At 46.6% G+C, this 18,879-nt stretch overlaps 1 protein-coding gene and 1 long non-coding RNA gene across 7 annotated transcripts in view; one reads left to right on the forward strand and one right to left on the reverse strand.

Moving 5' to 3' along the window:
* The window catches only part of STRIP2 (striatin interacting protein 2), a 335,180-nt gene that overhangs the window by 274,562 nt on the left and 41,739 nt on the right, over window positions 1-18,879 (forward strand). For all 6 annotated transcript variants that reach the window (XM_069629588.1, XM_069629586.1, XM_069629584.1 and 3 more), the window contains 3 exons: window positions 7,500-7,626; window positions 11,031-11,131; window positions 11,992-12,058. In XM_069629588.1, the coding sequence (XP_069485689.1) occupies window positions 7,500-7,626; window positions 11,031-11,131; window positions 11,992-12,058 (295 nt within the window). The remainder of the gene's footprint in view (window positions 1-7,499; window positions 7,627-11,030; window positions 11,132-11,991; window positions 12,059-18,879) is intronic.
* LOC138514235 (uncharacterized) overlaps window positions 4,251-18,879 on the reverse strand; it is a 159,046-nt gene continuing 144,417 nt past the window's right edge. Inside the window, exons 2-3 of the long non-coding RNA XR_011281900.1 lie at window positions 6,736-6,861; window positions 4,251-6,608 (exon numbers count right to left, since the gene is read on the reverse strand). This is a non-coding gene — a long non-coding RNA (uncharacterized lncRNA). The remainder of the gene's footprint in view (window positions 6,609-6,735; window positions 6,862-18,879) is intronic.

Below are 18,879 nucleotides of genomic sequence, written 5' to 3' on the forward strand. Positions count from 1 at the left end.
CTGGGCGTAGCAAGTTAGCCTGAACCAACCAAGGGGTGTTCAGTGGGGTTTTCTCCATGAAAAAGGTAAACGGGTACTTTATACAGCACACTTTCTGTGAAAAACTGGGTAAAAAGCCAGTTTGCAATTGGTTTTGTAGGATAACATATCACCATGTAACAAGTCACCAACAGTGCACAGGTGCATTTCCCAATGCATTTTCATGATGCCTTTGCCCGCAATATATGCCAGTATAAAACAAACAATTTCAGACTGGGTGTGCCCATACATTTCCATGCTCCTAGCACCATTATATGCCAGAATTCCTATTTAAGAACATACTCCTGTTTGGTTTTCACATAATGGCAGTAAAATTATGCTAAAAGAAAACTTGTCCACACTGGCTCTACCAAAATATGTCTGTATCCCCCACAAAAGAAAATACTTCAGTTGGCTCTGCCTTTACAAATACCATGACACAATTAGAAAACACGTCTTAACTGGTTGGACAATGTAGTCCAGTCTACACACGTAATAACGCTTGACATGCTTGCTTTATCTTAGATGCCCAGAATAAAAAACACATGCCAAAGTAAGAAAGGGCTAGACATTGCTGCCCCCAAAATGCCAGTGTAGCCAAGTAACATATATCATGCTTGATTTATCATAGAGGCTCAGAAGAAAACTTCATGCCACAGTAAGAAAGGGCTAGACCGGCTGCCCCAAAATGCCACTCAAGCCAAGTAACACGTATCATGCTTGGTTTATTGTAGATGTCCACTAAAATAACCTCATGCCACAGTAAGAAAGGTCTAGACAGGCCGCCCACAAATGCCAGTCTAGCCAAGTAATAACACATACCATGCTTGGTTTATCATAGATGCCCAGAGAAAAGTCATGCCACAGTAAGAAATGGCTAGCCTGGCTGCCCCAAATTGTCAGTCTAGCTATATAATAACACATACCATCCTTGGTTTATCATAGACGCCCAGCAAAACAAAGTCATGCCACAATAAAAATGGGCGAGACTGGCCGCCCCAAAATGCCAGTTTAACCAACATGTTATGCTTGGTTTATCATACCTAATGCAGTAAAACATGTCATACCACAGTACAAATTGGCTAGACTGGTTGACCCAAAATGCCAGTTTAGCCACAGAATAACACATCACCCTTTCTTTTATCAACCGCCAGTTGATGAAAGATAGGATAATGATTTGTTTTACTAGGCATCTATGATAGAAGCCATTAAAAATATTTATATTGTTGCATGCCTCCACCACCTACCCACTCCCTGGTCCAGGACAAACATGCACACAAGCTTACACATTCTCACACTGCAGTCACTCACTCAATCCATACACCATACACTCACTCATTCACGCACACATTATAAAAAATATTCTTACCTGCAGGTAGCTCCAGTCTGTATTCAGCTTCGCCGAGGCCTCAAGAGAGCCTCTGGCTCCCACACAGCATGAACAGGAACCAGAGTGCTTCCTGCTCATTTGAGCAGGAGCCGGAGTGCTGATGGCATGGCACCTCACTCAATTTGCATGTGCAGGGAGGCGCATGCGCCAGCATCCCCAATGGGCCATGCACGGCTGTGGGAAGCTAAACGCCTTCTGCCTTGCATAGTCCATTAGACATACGTGGTTGGGGAACAGAACTGTCAAGCCAGCCCAGGAGTGCTCCCTCGGCTGCAACAAACAGCTAAAGGGTGCGCTCCCGGCTGGCGTGGTTCCTTCAGGATGGCCGAGGGTTTTGGTGGGACGTAGCCCCCTTACCCAGTATGGATGAGCCGTCCCTGGAGGGCGAGGACTATATACCTCAAAGAGTACAGGTCTGGAGGGAGGCTTCCAGTTCTTTACTTGGAGAGAACAAATTGCTATGGGTTTAGGAACTGGAGTTGAATGTAACATAACAGTAACCCACGCTGTCTGTCTAACTAGCATGTGGAAATGCTCTCCTGACAGGGCTCCCAGCTTCTCACTTGGCTCTCCTAAAAGCAGTCACCACGCTGCAGAATGTCTTATTACAGGAGCACGGAAAGTTGACCGAATTACCCCCATCCTACGCAAACTACAATGGCATCCACTCCAACCCAGGTTAGTGTTTAAGACTGCATGCGTCATCTACAAAGCAGTCACGAGTAGCACACCAGCGTAGCTGGAGGCTAAGCTCCATAGATCTGGTGGCACACGCTCCTCGCAGAGCAAATCGACCAAGCAGATTGAATCACAACTCGTCTGCAGAGAGAGAACCCACAAACAATCCTTCTCTTGTCATGCACCCATCCTCTGGAAATCGATCCCAGTGTCGGCTCGGAATGCCCCCACAATTGTCCAATTTTGCAAATTTCTCAAAACATGGCTCTTTCAACAACACCTGAACAAGAACTAATTCCAATGGATGCACATACCGATGAACAGACCTCACAGTACTCCGCTTATGTTAAAAGATGCCAGTCCAAATGCCGGCTACCCACACTCTGTACAGCGCTCCTTATGCTTGATCTAGGTCAGCGCTTTAAACAATAAAATAAATAGAAATTGCATTGCTCTGGTCCAATCGATAAATAAGTTCTAAAATGGTTTGTCTATTGCTGTATGGAAGAGAAGTGAACTTTGCTGTTTCAGTCGGGGTAGAATAGGCCATTTCAGCCAAAGCACACATACCACAGCACCCCCAGTAGCCAGCCCTGGAAGTTCACCTCCAATTTAGAGCCACTAAGCAACGCATTGCAAATGTTGTGTCTGTATATCGGGTGGTCCCAGTGGTTCAGGGTGTGGTCAGTACGAGATTGTGGTGTGGTAGTCCTGTGGGTTTTTAGTCACATTTTGAACAGCTCTAGCGAGTGGCTCTCTTTGATTTTGGGGCGCCACTTCTGGTGGAAGTGGGAAATAGCGAGAAGCATTGGAATCAATACGAGGCACAGAGAAGCAAGGATAGGGGTTGAGAGGAAAAGAGAGTCATGGGCTCGGAAGGAAGAGTAGAGGAAAATGCAGTCAGTTAGGTAGGGAGGAACAGGTTCAAAAGTTATAAGAAGTTGAACTTTTTTTTTTTACGTTCTTACAATGGGGATCTCCATTTGGGAAATTAATTTTCTGAATGCAAGTTTTCAAAATTGTCCACTTTAAATTTTTCAAATTTATTGCCGCAATTGAAAGTTTAGCTTCTGTTTCTTTGAGGTGAAAACATTTTGAAAAACGCCGAAACCAAACATGATATATAAACTTAATATATCAATATTTTTTACATGCACAGCCTATAAAATGTACACAATATATACAAGATGTCTTCACATGTATACAAAAGCAATGTTAAATTCCCAATATACTCTTTATTATGAAGTACAATTCCAAATACAATGATTTTGAGGAAACACATAGATAAATATAACGCACTGGCAAAGCAAATAATATTTTTGCAGATTTAATGGTTCCTTGATAAACAAATGTTCATAGCTTAAATTATTACAACCAATCACTGAGTAAATGGAAAAATAACAAGCATTGGCAAAGCCAACAGTTTTGGTGTTTGCAGTTCATTGAGAGATTGTCAAAGCGTCAATTACTACTAGCAAACGTAGTGGCATGCTGTGAGTTATGGTCTTATTTGTAGTGTGGGAGATTATATTTGTTGAAGTTGAAGCTGCTTATCCTTGAAGCCCAGCTGGAAGAAGAAGAATTGCTGCTGCTTTCCTTCGACCCGATCTGAAAGCTGTCGAGTCTGTCGAGGACTGATCCGGGAGAGGACCTGGTTAAGAGACCTCTCCCTGAGCTACGAGGGAACATTGTGCAGAAGCTGATCTTCAAGGTGGCACCCTGGAAGCCAGTCCTGAAAGACTGTCAACCAGAGAAGGGGTCTGCTGAGGAATCTGAAGTAAAGAACCCGAACATCGAGGCCGTCGAAGTCCATTGCCGTTGACTCGGGTTTAGAGGATTTCCGTAACCCTGGAAGCCAGTCGATTCGTGTTGCCCAGAAGTGGGGACAGCTTGACGCTGTGCTGCTCGACAACCGGAGCCGCAATACTCCACCTTTTGGCCTGAGAAAATATATACCAAGGACTCCCTTGCCATCACCGTCAACCGCTTTATCCCGCCGGAGAAAGTCGAGGTTGTTGACAAATCGAGGAGAATCCGCTGGTGGGTTTTCAGCCACCCAAAGTCCACACAGACGCCAACAAGCAAGATCCGAAAGCCAGCCGTGGTCGAGTCACCATCACTGACGCCGGCATCCGATACCGACACCCGGGCCTACGTTCTTCATCGAGTCATCTTTGTGGCATCAAACTCTTTTCATCGAGGACTCTCGACGCCAGGGTTCACCTTCTTCAAGGACTCTTGAAGCCCTTTGACTCCTGCTTTAAAGGGAGTTCACCCTCGAGGGATTCGTCAATGAACCACCGAAGAAACTCGGCTAAACTCAGGTACATTGGGGTAGTAGAACATTTTAGCAGGAAACAAGACTATTTTAAACATATATGGACTGGGCTTGTTGATACACTTTATTTACAGGTTGCCCAGGTGGAGGATCCTCACACAGAACTGTGTCTTAGTAGCTAAAGTACTATTCTACCATTTGTTTAACCTAACTTGTCTTCCGTCCTATGTCTGATGTTTATTCACATTACTATTTGATTTGTATGCCATTGGAATTGTCAGCAGTTGGTGTATTTCAAAGGAGTCAAGAGTGAACTGTGGTACCACATAGACATTGTACATATTTAACATATCAGATTTGCCAAAGCACAGAATGTTATTGATTGTGTATATATAGTGAACCTTATTTATATAAAGAACTGTGTTATCACATAACATAGTGTGTGGACATTCCTTTGTGGGGCTTGGGACTACACTGTACTTATGAACCAGCCTGCAGCCCCTCCTGAGAGCTTAAGCCTTAGTTGCTCATCCATTCTACCATGTAGAGAATCTTGGCTGGGGATGCTCTGCGCTTCTACTCTGCCATAAATAGGGCAGGAGTACAGATCACCCCCCTCCAGTCTTTACAACAACACTCTTACATTTTTGAAAATCAACAATCCTGTAGGTCGCTGTTTCGAGTCACTTATCGCTTGATGTGCGTTGCACTCTGAAGTAAACTGCACTGAGAAGGGGGGCATGTAGCTGACTTACATACCCCAGACCAGATGTGTAGGGGAGGCAAGAGTTGGCGTGCTGCAGCATACTGGGACCTACTGTGCACGTTACCCTAATTTGAGGTAAACTCTACGAGATTAGTACCCAACACTAATGACATTTATTTATGAAGGTGCAATTGGTTTTTCACATGTAAACATGTACACTTTTCCAAACAATGACCAGTGGTACAATAATAATAATGTACAATATTCCAAACAATGGATTACACATGTTTCATCAATGTTGTGATCCTTATTTACTCCACAAACTGGCGAGCTTCTTCAGGCCTTTTATTGACTATTAATCAAATTAGTATTTTCTCAAAAACTAAAATGTTTAACCATCTTTCATTCATAACCAATCAATATTACCCGTATTGGGAAGAGAGAAAAAGACAGACACAGGACAGGAAAGAAAGAATACAGTTGACTAAACTTTAGATATACTTATGAGATGTTGGAATATTAAAAGGAAGAACAAGTAAGAAATTATAAATTGTATTACTTAGATAGAATAGTGTTACCCTAATTTGAGCTAAACTCTACGAGATTAGTACCCAACACTAATGACATTTATTTATGAAGGTGCAATTGGTTATCCCTGAATTTGAGCACCTGTGATATCGGCGTTGTTACATTAAATGACCTCAAAACATACACATCATACAAAGAAAATGTGGTAGGGAGGGTCCCTAAGGCAAGTGGATTGGGGCAATCAAAAACTGTGTATATACAAATAGTATCCACTATGCTGGAGCAAAATGTTTCTTTTTTTTAATTTTTATAAAAGAAGATTTTTTTCATTTTCAGTTGGTGTGTATCCAAACACAGGTATCACAATTATTTTAAGCCTCTATAGATGCTGAAAACAATCCTTTTTGTTAAATCAATTTTAATAGAGCATTTTTTATTACAAAAGCAAAACGTGTTGAACATGTTTGAGTTAAAAAATGACATTGTTAAATAACCAAAGGAAACGCAATCGGAAAAGAAATTTTGTTGAAAACAAGTGTGGAATCACAAAAAATAAAAATGACAAGTAATAAAACAGAAGCCTGAATTAAGGTAGTGCAGTGTTTGAGTCTTCAAATAAGCACAAAGGAAAATACAGAGTCAAACAACATTTAGAAAATAAGACAAATTGTGAGCAATTAATGCATCAGAATTTAGTCATGGACATTGGAAAATAGAACAAATGACGGGCAATGAATGCCTCCCAGAAAAAAGGTCATAATTAAGGAACCAAAATGAAAGAAGGGTGCTGAAGCTTCTATTAATATTCAGAAGTTCGCAGTCCTATATATGCAGGTCTTCTGACATGCTAGTGTTGTAAGGAGATCCAAGCTTAACAGTTGACTCTAACAAAAAAATTGTTCTTGTTGAAATTACATCAATGTCACGTTTCAGTGAGAGCGCCCCCTGCTGGGCAGGATATATCGAAGCCTTCCTCAGGGCAAAAAAAGAAGAAAGAAGAAAACTTTACCCTGTATGGAGGCAGACAGAAAAAATAAAAAATGGTTTAAGGAGTGTTTTCAGAAAACTGATGGGCTGTGAACAAATCGCATCTTCGGATTGCAAATATTGTAAAGCTGGTGAGAACAAAGGCCTTACCCTGATCATTGGCAAGGACTAGATAGAGTGCCCACTCTGCAAGGTCTGCAATCCCCCGCTGGTTCTAGAAGCACACCATGGACCTGAAGGCAGATACATTCAATTCCCACATCAGGCGTATTGGTTCTGAAAGAGTTCAAGTCAAACCTAAGGGTAGGTTTTTGAAAGAGTGCGTCAAGGAAGAACACACAGGCAAAATTGCAAATCTAGGAATAATAGCTATTTTGGCCAATGTTATTATGGACCAATTGATTTGCAGATTTCAAAAAGACATACACACGCACTAGGTAAAATTACTAGTGAGTAGCAACATATTAAAATGACATATCATATTTCACAGCAACTAGCATTCACATGTAAAACACACACACAACAGCAATACACTGAAATAGCACATCAACAACAAACCAAAGCGAAGGGTGAGTTAGTGTTTCAGCAGTTGTAGTTTTGTTGGATGGTATGTTTAGTGTTTAATAATACGTTGAACCTTAACGTTGACCGTCCCAACGTTTAATGATTGTATGTTTCATAGTTAATCATTTAACATTTTAAATAAAAAAGAAGGTGCCCCCGCCCCGCAATAGATCTATATTTTTGGCCGTGGGCTCACTTTAGTAAATGGTGTTGCTGTGTACTGTGGGAATGGAGTAGAATTGTACGCCTATGTTCCCTTACTCATAGCTGTAGTGTTATGCTTGGTAAGGTGAATGTTCACAGAAACGCCTTCCTCTTTCCTTCATTTTTCATTTGATTACACCCATCAGGATTACAGTCCTCGACAGCATGAGGCTGGGGATTGATGTCAACCGGCACAAGGAGATCATTGTGAAAAGCATCTCAGCCCTGCTACTGCTATTGCTCAAACACTTCAAGCTGAATCACATCTACCAGGTGAGGTCAGGGGGGCTGAACCGCTGAGGACAGGTCATACTCCGCCAATCATAGTGATCCCCATACCCTAAACTCAACACAAAAATCTCTCAACAGTCATCTCGACATGCAGCTAATATCTCCACACCATAATACTGAGATGCCAGCTTGGGCCAACCCGAATGGCAACCACCCACCAGCACGAATTAGGGAGCAAAACGCAGCAAGGGTCCATGCCGCGGGCTGCCGGGTGTCATTACTGGCTGGCATGGACCTTCTCTGGTGTAGATTATCACCATTTGCAAGCAGCGGTTTGTTTTGGTAAGCAGGTACACAAAGGGAGCGCAAACCTGTTTAACAGAAACCACAAAAAGTGGCCACCATGAAAAAAGTAGGCACTCTGAAAAGAACCAGATTTCCATTTCCATGCTGGCCATGGATCCAGAAGACAAGCTGCAGCATAGGGAAGTGGACCGCGGGTGAAATGTATGTTTTGCTTTTTAACTTACATGTTTAAAAATGTATCAGCGAGGGATTGAGTAGAGGAGCGCAGGTGTGGGAGGACGGGTTCCCTCAGAATGCAAGGAAAACAGGCTTGGACTGTCTGATATAGTTTGTGTTTCGAACAATCTGATTGAATTACGAAAGGAACTCAATCACCTGAAATTCAGGAAAGTATTCAAATTCAACATTTCAGCAAGGCCTTCTCAGTGCTGGTATAACAATCCCAGAGTCAAGAGACTTAAGTCCTTGTGATACATTGACCTGATTTTTGATTGCAATGATGCTTGTATCATGAACACTTGGAATATCTTGTTCCCGCGGCAAATGTAATGCCTTGAAACCCTTTGCTTATCCTCTATGCTGCGCACTGTTCACCTCAATGGACCTACATTGGCTCAGCCTCAATAGCTCTAATATTCAGCTTGCCTCTAGCTCTACTGCAGTTGATACTAAGAAGGGCAAAACAAATCTTTGCCTTTTTGAACGGCATCTTCTTTCCAATTGTATCTAAAGATAAAACACCAGAAGTCGAGTTTGATTCCCAATGTAGTAGGTTAGTTCTTCCTAATTCACCCTGCAATGGGGTCATCCATCATTTACGTCCTCACCTCGCTTTACTACTCCATGGTCTTCAGCGCTACACAACATTCTAAACGTAAACACAAACACGTGTGGTGCATTATCAAACATATAGATAAATACAAATCGGCTTGTATGCAGCATCAGGGAGCTAGTGGAAGATATCCCCAACGTAGTCTAGGACTATGTACTTTTTTCAGACTCCAGTTCTAGCAGAGTTGATGGCAAGGGTTTGAAGTTAGGGTTGTGAATTCTTTTAGGTCAGTTCTATGGAGATTTGAAATCTCTGTGGAGACTACTGCTAGGGAGATTTCTGCGTGCGGATTATGGCTACTGAGGATAGCTCTGGGGCATCCCACTCACCTTGGAAGCAGGACGACGCAGAGCAACACAGGTTCGATCCCCGGGTCCGCGCTTAGAAACCTCTGAGTATTAAGCACGTTATAAATAACCAATCACAATGACTGGACGCCATTACACTCCCCCTGAGCGCTCTCTGGCAGAGCAGTATTATACCCCGCCCCGCTACACGAGCATGCTTGGCTAGGGTTAAGCAAGAGTACCTCCTGGATGCTTCATGCTTCTGGAACAAGCTGAAAGTACCCTACCATACCCCAAAATGACTCCTCATTTACTGGGTGACTCAGAGTCCTTGCGGCATCCGCAGGCGCTACCACATGAATGAAAATCAGCAGACTGGGCTGACCTGGATGTCTTTTCAAATGTAAAAGTCAGCCTGTTTGGACTGGGGCAAGACAGCCAATGTATTTATTTAATGTATTGAATTGTTCATTTATAACGTGTGTTTTCTAAGCGCGGGATCGGGGTTCGATCCTGTGTGGTGCTGTGTTGTAAGAGGCTATCTTCAATGGGTTGTGTTCTGTTGTGCCCCGTCGTTCCCGAGCTGGGTTTGCGATGTAGGACGCCCCATGCATGTGACGTATTCTCACCTCAGGGTTTCTAGTACATTCCTAGACAGCTCAAGCTTTCTTCTGGTCTATGCTGTCAGTTGGAAGGGGACTAGATGTATGAAAGATAAAAGCTCAAACTAAAACTTTGAAAAAGCAAACATTTGAACAAGTAAAATAAATATAAACGTTTTAGAAATAAGGAAACAGTTACAAAACCTAAACTAGAGGAAACGGTGAGAGGATGCAGGCCATCGGTAGGGCTCTCCATATGAATGTTAGAATAAAACCTTACTAAAATGGAGAAAAATAAACTTGGCTCCTGGGGAAAAAAGGAGGGTGGATCAGGAATTTAACAGGTGGTAGCAAAGTGGTGTCCCCCGGTTATGACACAGGAAGGGATTGGCTTGACCTGGATGTCTGGAACAGGGATTCGAGTTTAAGAGAAGGAATGGGGGGTGTGCAAGAGTAAAGCGAAAAGTAACCTCATATTTAAATTACCAAATTAAAAGAGGACGCAGAAAAAACATTTTGAAACTATACTGTTCGAATTTACATCAATACAAATTATACACGACAAGTGTACAGACCCGTGCACACGGGCTCAAAGTGCATGTTTTTTCATTGAGACAGTAGGACCACTATCAATACTAAACCTACAGCTCCCTCTAGCGGTGACAATAGGCAAAGCTCTGCGAAATGGACCGCTGTAACAGGCGAAACTATACGAATTGGCATTGTAAACCAACAGCTCCCTCCAGCGGTGACAACAGGTGAAGCCACTGCATCGGACAAACATACATCTGGCCTTGTATTATATTGTTAGAAGATGCCTTGTTTATAGTTCAATATCAAAGATAAATGATGTGAGCGTAGGTGTGTCAAACTGCAATTTCAAATTGATAACTTACAGCCCGTTAGTCGTCTTAAATTCTGTGCGCAATATTAAGGTTAAAGCATTCCGCATCAACGTCTTCAAAAAAATGATTTCATTTATGTTCTTTTTTACATACATAGATATTCCAGGGGCACTTTCAGATTTAGCAGTTTGGAATTATCAATAAGATTAGATGAATGGGGATGTCATCTTAGAGAAGTTGTAACAATAGCAAACATTTGAACCACCAAAGTGGTGTCTATGAAGGAGTTAACCATTCTTGTGCTACTTTAAAGTTTAAAGCCGGTCTCTCACTTTCTGCAACATCTGCTGGCCATTTAGAAACATATTCTGTATGCTTATCGGAAACCTCCCAACTCTCTGTTGGGAAGACATTCAAGGGTCTGTGGAGAAAATGTCTCACTGTTGGGGTCCGATGAATTCATGACTCAGCTCTGTGTTCGGATAGGCACAACCTTTGCACTTTCACGTGAGTGTTCTAATGTGTGTTTCTCGTTTGATGTCCAAGTCTTCTTCTCTTTCCTTGTTTTATTCAGTTCGAGTATGTCTCACAGCACCTGGTGTTTGCCAACTGCATCCCCCTGATTCTGAAATTCTTCAACCAGAACATCATGTCGTACATCTGTGCTAAGAACAGGTTGGCTTGTGCATGATGTGGCGGGAAAACACAAGTTCTTTAAGGAAACAGTTGGAGGCTTTCTTAAACTTGCACTGACTCACATTTGGTATCATGATGTATTTTTTCATATCAAAGGTCAAAAACACATTTTCTTCTTCCATGAAATAGCTTTGTACTATAGACACTATTAGTACTACTACTAGGACTTACTAGTTTACTAGTAAGACTGGTACTACTAATCCTACCACTCTGGCTCATTACTACTGCTGCGACTGGTGAGCCACAATTCCCACATGGTGTAAAGTAAGAGAAAATGCACTGTTTGCTCTGCATCTTTGCTGCTGCGATATATGTATGACTGCAGACTGTACTTCCTCTCCTCCCATGATGTCACTTCCTGTTTCAATGGTTGAAGGCAGTTACAAAATTGAGGACAACCTAAGTACTATAAATGCTAATAAATAATATGTGAAGATGCCCACGGTTGCCCCGCAGCCCCTCGCGCAATGCCGCTGCGCATCTGACCCTCTCTCATGCACCATGCACAGGCCACAGCATGCCCTGCCAACAAAGATCCCAGGGCCAAGAGCCAGAGTCCAGGCAGAAAATAAAACAGACTGCAACTCTGAGGCTGCCAGGCGTGCCGCTGAGGCCTGTGGTCTGCATGGCCATCAGACTAGATTTGGTCAGAAACACAACATTGATGTCACATTGCATTGTGGTCACAGCTCGAGGGTGCCAGTTGTAATTATTTTGAGGGTTTTTTTTCTCCACAGTTCTGTGTGATCTAGGTAGCTATTAGTGGACAGTGCAAACCTCCTGCTGGATCATTGTAGGTGATCATGTTGTGACCGGCCTTTATTCTCTTTTGTCTATAGTATTTGTGTTCTGGATTACCCATACTGCACAGCACACGACCTACCGGAACTGACAGCAGAAAGCCTGGTAAGCATCACTGTATAGAACATTATGTACATTATGTGATACTTATATGAAACATCATAATATTACAGGAATTAGTCAAAATAGGGAGACAGCGTATTGTAATGTACAGTAGAAAAGATCATTCTGCATGATGAAAAACAGAGCTCCCCTTTCCTCCTCTGCAATGTGTGGGGAACCCATCTAGACCTGGTTTATTTCTCTGCATTCGGACACCTATTTAAAAAGTCGTGGCAGGGCCTCAGGATGCCTTTAAGTGGGCCGTCAGGATGCCTTTAAGTGGGCCGGGGCCCTCCCACCCCCACTCCCTCAAGGCCTGACCCTGCAGTTTTTTATATGTGGCCTAGAGAACCACCCCCCTCAATCACAGTGAGATACCCCCTCCCACTCCTAACATGCTGCTGTGTCATCTGTGGCAGGCTTTATGATTCAATCCCTCCTATGCTCGTAATTCAATCCCAAATTGGGCTTTGTTACGAGCATAGTAGTGTTTCCCACGGAAATTCTGTCATACCCGTTTTGCCAGCAATGTCGAAGAAAAACCTCCAACATATTGCTGTACGCTTTTCCTCCACATCACCTCCAGCAATGTAGTATGGCGGTGCAGTAAAAGTGGCCGTAATTCTGTTACCTCTGCTTGGTTTTGTTAAACGTTGCCTCTCACCTCTCGGGCAGAAGATGTTTTCAGATCTATCTATTTGTCTATTTACTTTTTATATAGCGCTTTACACCCATGGGCCTCTAAGCGCTCACAAGATAAGACAAGAAATAAAAACGTGAAACATGGAGGTCAAAGATGGTGGGCATATAGAGAGAAAGTAGGACCAGAGATTAATTTGGGCTTGAGACAAACAGATGTGTCTTCAATTGTTTTTTTTTAATTGAGCGGTGGACTCGGTGCTTTTAAGGTCTGCTGCTCCTTGTACATTACAAACGGAACTCTGCAGCCCACATATTAAGCCCATGGTCTGTCCTACTGGAAGGGCAAGTTCAGACTTGCATAGTACAGAGCTTATCTGCACGTGGCCCTTTAACACACTGAACTAACATTCAGGAATAGGAACCTTCATTTCCATCTTGTGGTTGCAATTCATATTTTTTATTTGAATATTTTTGATTTTAGGAGATTTTGTTGATTACTGATGAATTGTATTATGTTTAACATTTGGAACCGCCTTTTGTAAACATGTTACCCCTTTCATGGCAGCCATATTTTGGGATGGATTTAAATCTCGACGCCGCCTGGTTAGGTGGTTACAGAGGCCACAGAACTTTCAAAGATTCTGAAATTCCTTAAGCTTCTTAGGACAGAAAGATACTTTTCAGGTCCTTTCCCATATATTGTTTTTTGACTCATGAAGACCCCTCCAACCCCCCACAACCTCTATTACTCATCCTCTATTACTGTCTAGGGAAGATAGCTCAGGGGCCTCGCCTTGGAAGCAAGACGACACGGAGCAACGCAGGTTCGATCCCTGGGTCCGCGCTTAGAAACCTCCGGGTAGTAAGCTCGTTATAAATAACCTATCATATCATCCCACTGAAATCACTGGACTCCAGTTGCAGCATACTCGGGTGGGCTCTTAGCAGAATGGGGCATATTCCACTGGGGCCTGCTTGAGTCAGTCTTTGGGAAGCTGGGGCAGGTTGCATTGTGTTGCTGGCAGGCTGGGCCTGATCCCATTGGGTTGGACAGGCTAAAACGGGCTCCTTACAGATGGGGCATGCATGTGCTTCTGGCACATTGGGTGGACTCTGGAGGGTCTCCTGGCAGATGATGTCCTGAAGGCCTCCTAGCAGGCTCAGAGGGGGCACCTTGCCAACAGAAGATGAGCGGCCAAAAGGAGGTCTCTGGCAGGCATTGGGGGACTCCAGGTTGGCTTTGGGGTCATCTGGCAGGCTGGGCTTCGTTTATCTGTTCTCCTGGGGGAGCTGGGGTACTCCCCCAATGGCCTGGCAGGCTGCAGACAGCCTCCTCTCTCACGCATAACCTTCCTTTGCAAATTCGCAACTTAATCAAGATCGCTTGCATAGGTCCACGAACACAGCTTTTCTGACACAAAAGTAACTTTCTACAGGGCCCAAAAAATAAAGCTGTATCTTGGGAAAGTTGGGGCACGTGGGGAAACTCCAGCAAAAATATTATCTAGTTGTGCCCAGTGATCGAAGTAGTTTGGAGCGGTATTCCCCTACTTATTTTTATTTTTTTAAGTTTCACCGTTCCTATACTTTTATTTTCAAAAGAAACCGCTCTGGAATGGTTTCTTCTAAAAAATAAAAGTGTAGGAAGCAGTCGAAACCGTCCAATTGTGTTGTACTGGGTCTGTTGAGGGTCAGTATGCTGCAGCCAAGGCGCCTGCACCGTACACAATGGATGGTGGTGGTACTGCACGTGCCCACAGGGTGTGCAGGTGTGGGCGGAGCCACAGCACCTTTCCCGGGCTTCCACTATGAATGTCACAGCGAGCAAGCTGACGTGAAGCCACGCTTACCCACCAGGTCACCGAGGAGTGGCATGGGGAGACACGTGCTTCCCCTGGAATCTGATTGGCCAACCCATTATCCTGTGTACGTGTGCGCTCGTACTTCGTGCCACCCCTGCATAAGTCAGTGGCCCACTTAGGCCACCCCAGTCAGAAGAGTCTGGGCACGCCACTGCTGGCTGAGCGTTTTGGAACTGACAACACCGAAGGCCTTTGATGCAGTCCGATTGCAACATTGGTGCTTCGTGCGTGACGTATCAATCTACCCACGAAAACCATTGTGCAGTGCTCTTTAGTGGTTCCGCTGTGGGCCATTTTGAGCTGTAGGCAGAGTGAGCTGGGTATGTGAGCCTGGTGTTTGCGGACTGGGGTGCGGGAAGCTTTGAACTTTTCTCAGTTTATAACAGACTGTGCATCGTGGGGGAGGGGGGAGGGGGGTTTCCTGGACTAGGTGATATGGCTGGCGGCAGGTGGCTGATTAAGAGGGACATTCACTTATTATGATTTTTACTGAGCAGTCGCAGTCTCCCTGGTGCTTGGTGAGGGGCCCAGGGTGGGACTCCTCTTGGAAGCTTCATTCATTATGCACCTTGCTTCACATCCAGTGTCCTGTCCCGGTGCTTGCTGGGGGGACCAGGGTGGGACTCCTCTTGGAAGCTTCATTCATTATGCACTTTGCTTCACATCCAGCGTCGTGTCCTGGTGCTTGGTGGGGGCCTTGCTTCACATCCAGTGTCCTGCCCGGTGCTTGGTGAGGGGCCCAGGGTGGGACTTCTCTTGGAAACTTCATTCACTATGCACCTTGCTTCACATCCAGTGTCCTGTCCCGGTGCTTGGTGGGGGCACAAGGGTGGGTCTCCTATTGGAAGCTTCATTCACTATGCTCCTTGCTTCACATCCAGTGTTCTGTCCCAGTGCTTGGTGGGGGGGGCCCAGGGTGGGACTCCTCTTGGAAGCTTCATTCATTATGCACTTTGCTTCACATCCAGCGTCGTGTCCCGGTGCTTGGTGGGGGCCTTGCTTCACATCCAGTGTCCTGCCCGGTGCTTGGTGAGGGGCCCAGGGTGGGACTTCTCTTGGAAACTTCATTCACTATGCACCTTGCTTCACATCCAGTGTCCTGTCCCGGTGCTTGGTGGGGAGCCCAGGGTGGGACTCCTCTTGGAAGCTTCATTCATTATGCACCTTGCTTCACATCCAGTGTCCTGTCCCGGTGCTTGGTGGGGGGCCTCACTTCACATGCAGTGTCCTGTCCCGGTGCTTGGTGGGGAGCCCAGGGTGGGACTCCTCTTGGAAGCTTCATTCATTATGCACCTTGCTTCACATCCAGTGTCCTGTCCCGGTGCTTGGTGGGGGGCCTCACTTCACATGCAGTGTCCTGTCCCGGTGCATGGTGGGGGGCCCATGTTGGGACCCCTCTTGGAAGCTTCATTCATTATGCACCTTGCTTCACATCCAGTGTCCTGTCCCGGTGCTTGCTGGGGGGCCCAGGGTGGGACTCCTCTTGGATGCTTCATTCACTGTCCTGTCCCGATGCTTGGTGAGGGGCCAAGGGTGGGACTGCTCTTGGAAGCTTCATTCACTATGCACCTTGTTTCACATCCAGTGTCCTGTCCCGGTGCTTGGTTGGGGGCTCAGGGTGGGACTCCTCTTGGAAACTTCATTCACTATGCACTTTGATTCACATCCAGTGTCCTGCCCCGGTGCTTGGTGGGGGGCCCAGGGTGGGGCTGCTCTTGGAAGCTTCATTCATTATGCACCTTGCTTCACATCCAGTGTCCTGTCCCGGTGCTTGGTGGGGGGCCCAGGGTGGGACTCCTCTTGGAAGCTTCATTCATGATGCACCTTGCTTCACATCCAGTGTCCTGTCCCGGTGCTTGGTGGGGGGCCTTGCTTCACATCCAGTGTCCTGTCCCGGTGCTTGGTGGGGGGCCTTGCTTCACATCCAGTGTCCTGCCTGGTGCTTGGTGGGGGGCCCAGGGTGGGACTTCTCTTGGAAACTTCATTCACTATGCACCTTGCTTCACATCCAGTGTCCTGTCCCGGTGCTTGGTGGGGGGCCTTGCTTCACATCCAGTGTCCTGTCCCGGTGCTTGGTGGGGGGCCTTGCTTCACATCCAGTGTCCTGCCTGGTGCTTGGTGAGGGGCCCAGGGTGGGACTTCTCTTGGAAACTTCATTCACTATGCACCTTGCTTCAAATCCAGTGTCCTGTCCCGGTGCTTGGTGGGGAGCCCAGGGTGGGACTCCTCTTGGAAGCTTCATTCATTATGCACCTTGCTTCACATCCAGTGTCCTGTCCCGGTGCTTGGTGGGGGGCCTCACTTCACATGCAGTGTCCTGTCCCGGTGCTTGGTGGGGGGCCCAGGGTTGGACTCCTCTTGGAAGCTTCATTCATTATGCACCTTGCTTCACATCCAGTGTCCTGTCCCGGTGCTTGCTGGGGGGCCCAGGGTGGAACTCCTCTTGGATGCTTCATTCACTGTCCTGTCCCGATGCTTGGTGAGGGGCCAAGGGTGGGACTGCTCTTGGAAGCTTCATTCACTATGCACCTTGCTTCACATCCAGTGTCCTGCCCCGGTGCTTGGTGGGGGGCCCAGGGTGGGGCTGCTCTTGGAAGCTTCATTCATTATGCACCTTGCTTCACATCCAGTGTCCTGTCCCGGTGCTTGGTGGGGGGCCCAGGGTGGGACTCCTCTTGGAAGCTTCAGTCATGATGCACCTTGCTTCACATCCAGTGTCCTGTCCCGGTGCTTGGTGGGGGGCCTTGCTTCACATCCAGTGTCCTGTCCCGGTGCTTGGTGGGGGGCCTTGCTTCACATCCAGTGTCCTGCCTGGTGCTTGGTGAGGGGCCCAGGGTGGGACTTCTCTTGGAAGCTTCATTCATTATGCACCTTGCTTCACATCCAGTGTCCTGTCCCAGTGCTTGGTGGGGGGCCGTGCTTCACATCCAGTATCCTGTCCCAGTGCTTGGTGGGGGGCCCAGGGTAGGACTCCTCTTGGAAGCTTCATTCATGATGCACCTTGCTTCACATCCAGTGTCCTGTCCCGGTGCATGGTGGGGGGCCCATGTTGGGACTCCTCTTGGAAGCTTCATTCATTATGCACCTTGCTTCACATCCAGTGTCCTGTCCCGGTGCTTGGTGGGGGGCCTCACTTCACATGCAGTGTCCTGTCCCGGTGCTTGGTGTTGGGCCCAGGGTTGGACTCCTCTTGGAAGCTTCATTCATTATGCACCTTGCTTCACATCCAGTGTCCTGCCCCGGTGCTTGGTGGGGGGCCCAGGGTGGGACTCCTCTTGGAAGCTTCATTCATTATGTACCTTTCTTCACATCCAGTGTCCTGCCCGGTGCTTGGTGAGGGGCCCAGGTTGGGACTCCTCTTGAAAGCTTCATTCATTATGCACCTTGCTTCACATCCAGTGTCCTGTCGTGGTGCTTGCTGGGGGGCCCAGGGTGGGACTCCTCTTGGATGCTTCATTCACTATGCACCTTGCTTCACATCCAGTGTCCTGTCCCGGTGCTTGGTGGGGGGCCAAGGGTGGGACTCCTCTTGAAAGGTTCTTCACTATGCACCTTGCTTCCCATCCAGTGTCCTGTCCCGGTGCTTGGTGGGGGGTCCAGGGTAGCACTCCTCTTGGAAGCTTCATTGCTTCACATCCAGTGTCCTGTCCCGATGCTCGATGGGGGGCCCGGGGTGGGACTCCTCTTGGAAGCTTCATTCACTATGCACCTTGCTTCACATCCAGTGTCCTGTCGCGGTGCTTGCTGGGGGGCCCAGAGTGGGACTCCTCTTGGATGCTTCATTCACTATGCACCTTGCTTCACATCCAGTGTCCTGTCCCGGTGCTTGGTGAGGGGCCCAGGGTGGGACTCCTCTTGGAAACTTCATTCACTATGCACCTTGCTTCACATCCAGTGTCCTGTCCCGGTGCTTGGTGGGGGCACAAAGGTGGGACTCCTCTTGGAAGCTTCATTCACTATGCTCCTTGCTTCACATCCAGTGTCCTGTCCCGGTGCTTGGTGGGCGGCCCAGGGAGGGTCTCCTCTTGGAAGCTTCCTTCTCTATGCTCCTTGCTTCACATCCAGTGTCCTGTCCCGGTGCTTGGTGGGGGGGCCCAGGGTGGGACTCCTCTTGGAAGCTTCATTCATTATGCACTTTGCTTCACATCCAACGTCCTGTCCCGGTGCTTGGTGGGGGGCCCAGGGTGGGACTCCTCTTGGAAGCTTCATTCATGATGCACCTTGCTTCACATCCAGTGTCCTGTCCCGGTGCTTGGTGGGGGGCCTTGCTTCACATCCAGTGTCCTGTCCCGGTGCTTGGTGGGGGGCCTTGCTTCACAT

This window comes from Ambystoma mexicanum, chromosome 12, assembly GCF_040938575.1.
Source record: "Ambystoma mexicanum isolate Mex_15411 chromosome 12, UKY_AmexF1_1, whole genome shotgun sequence".
Taxonomy (NCBI): Eukaryota; Metazoa; Chordata; class Amphibia; order Caudata; family Ambystomatidae; genus Ambystoma; species Ambystoma mexicanum.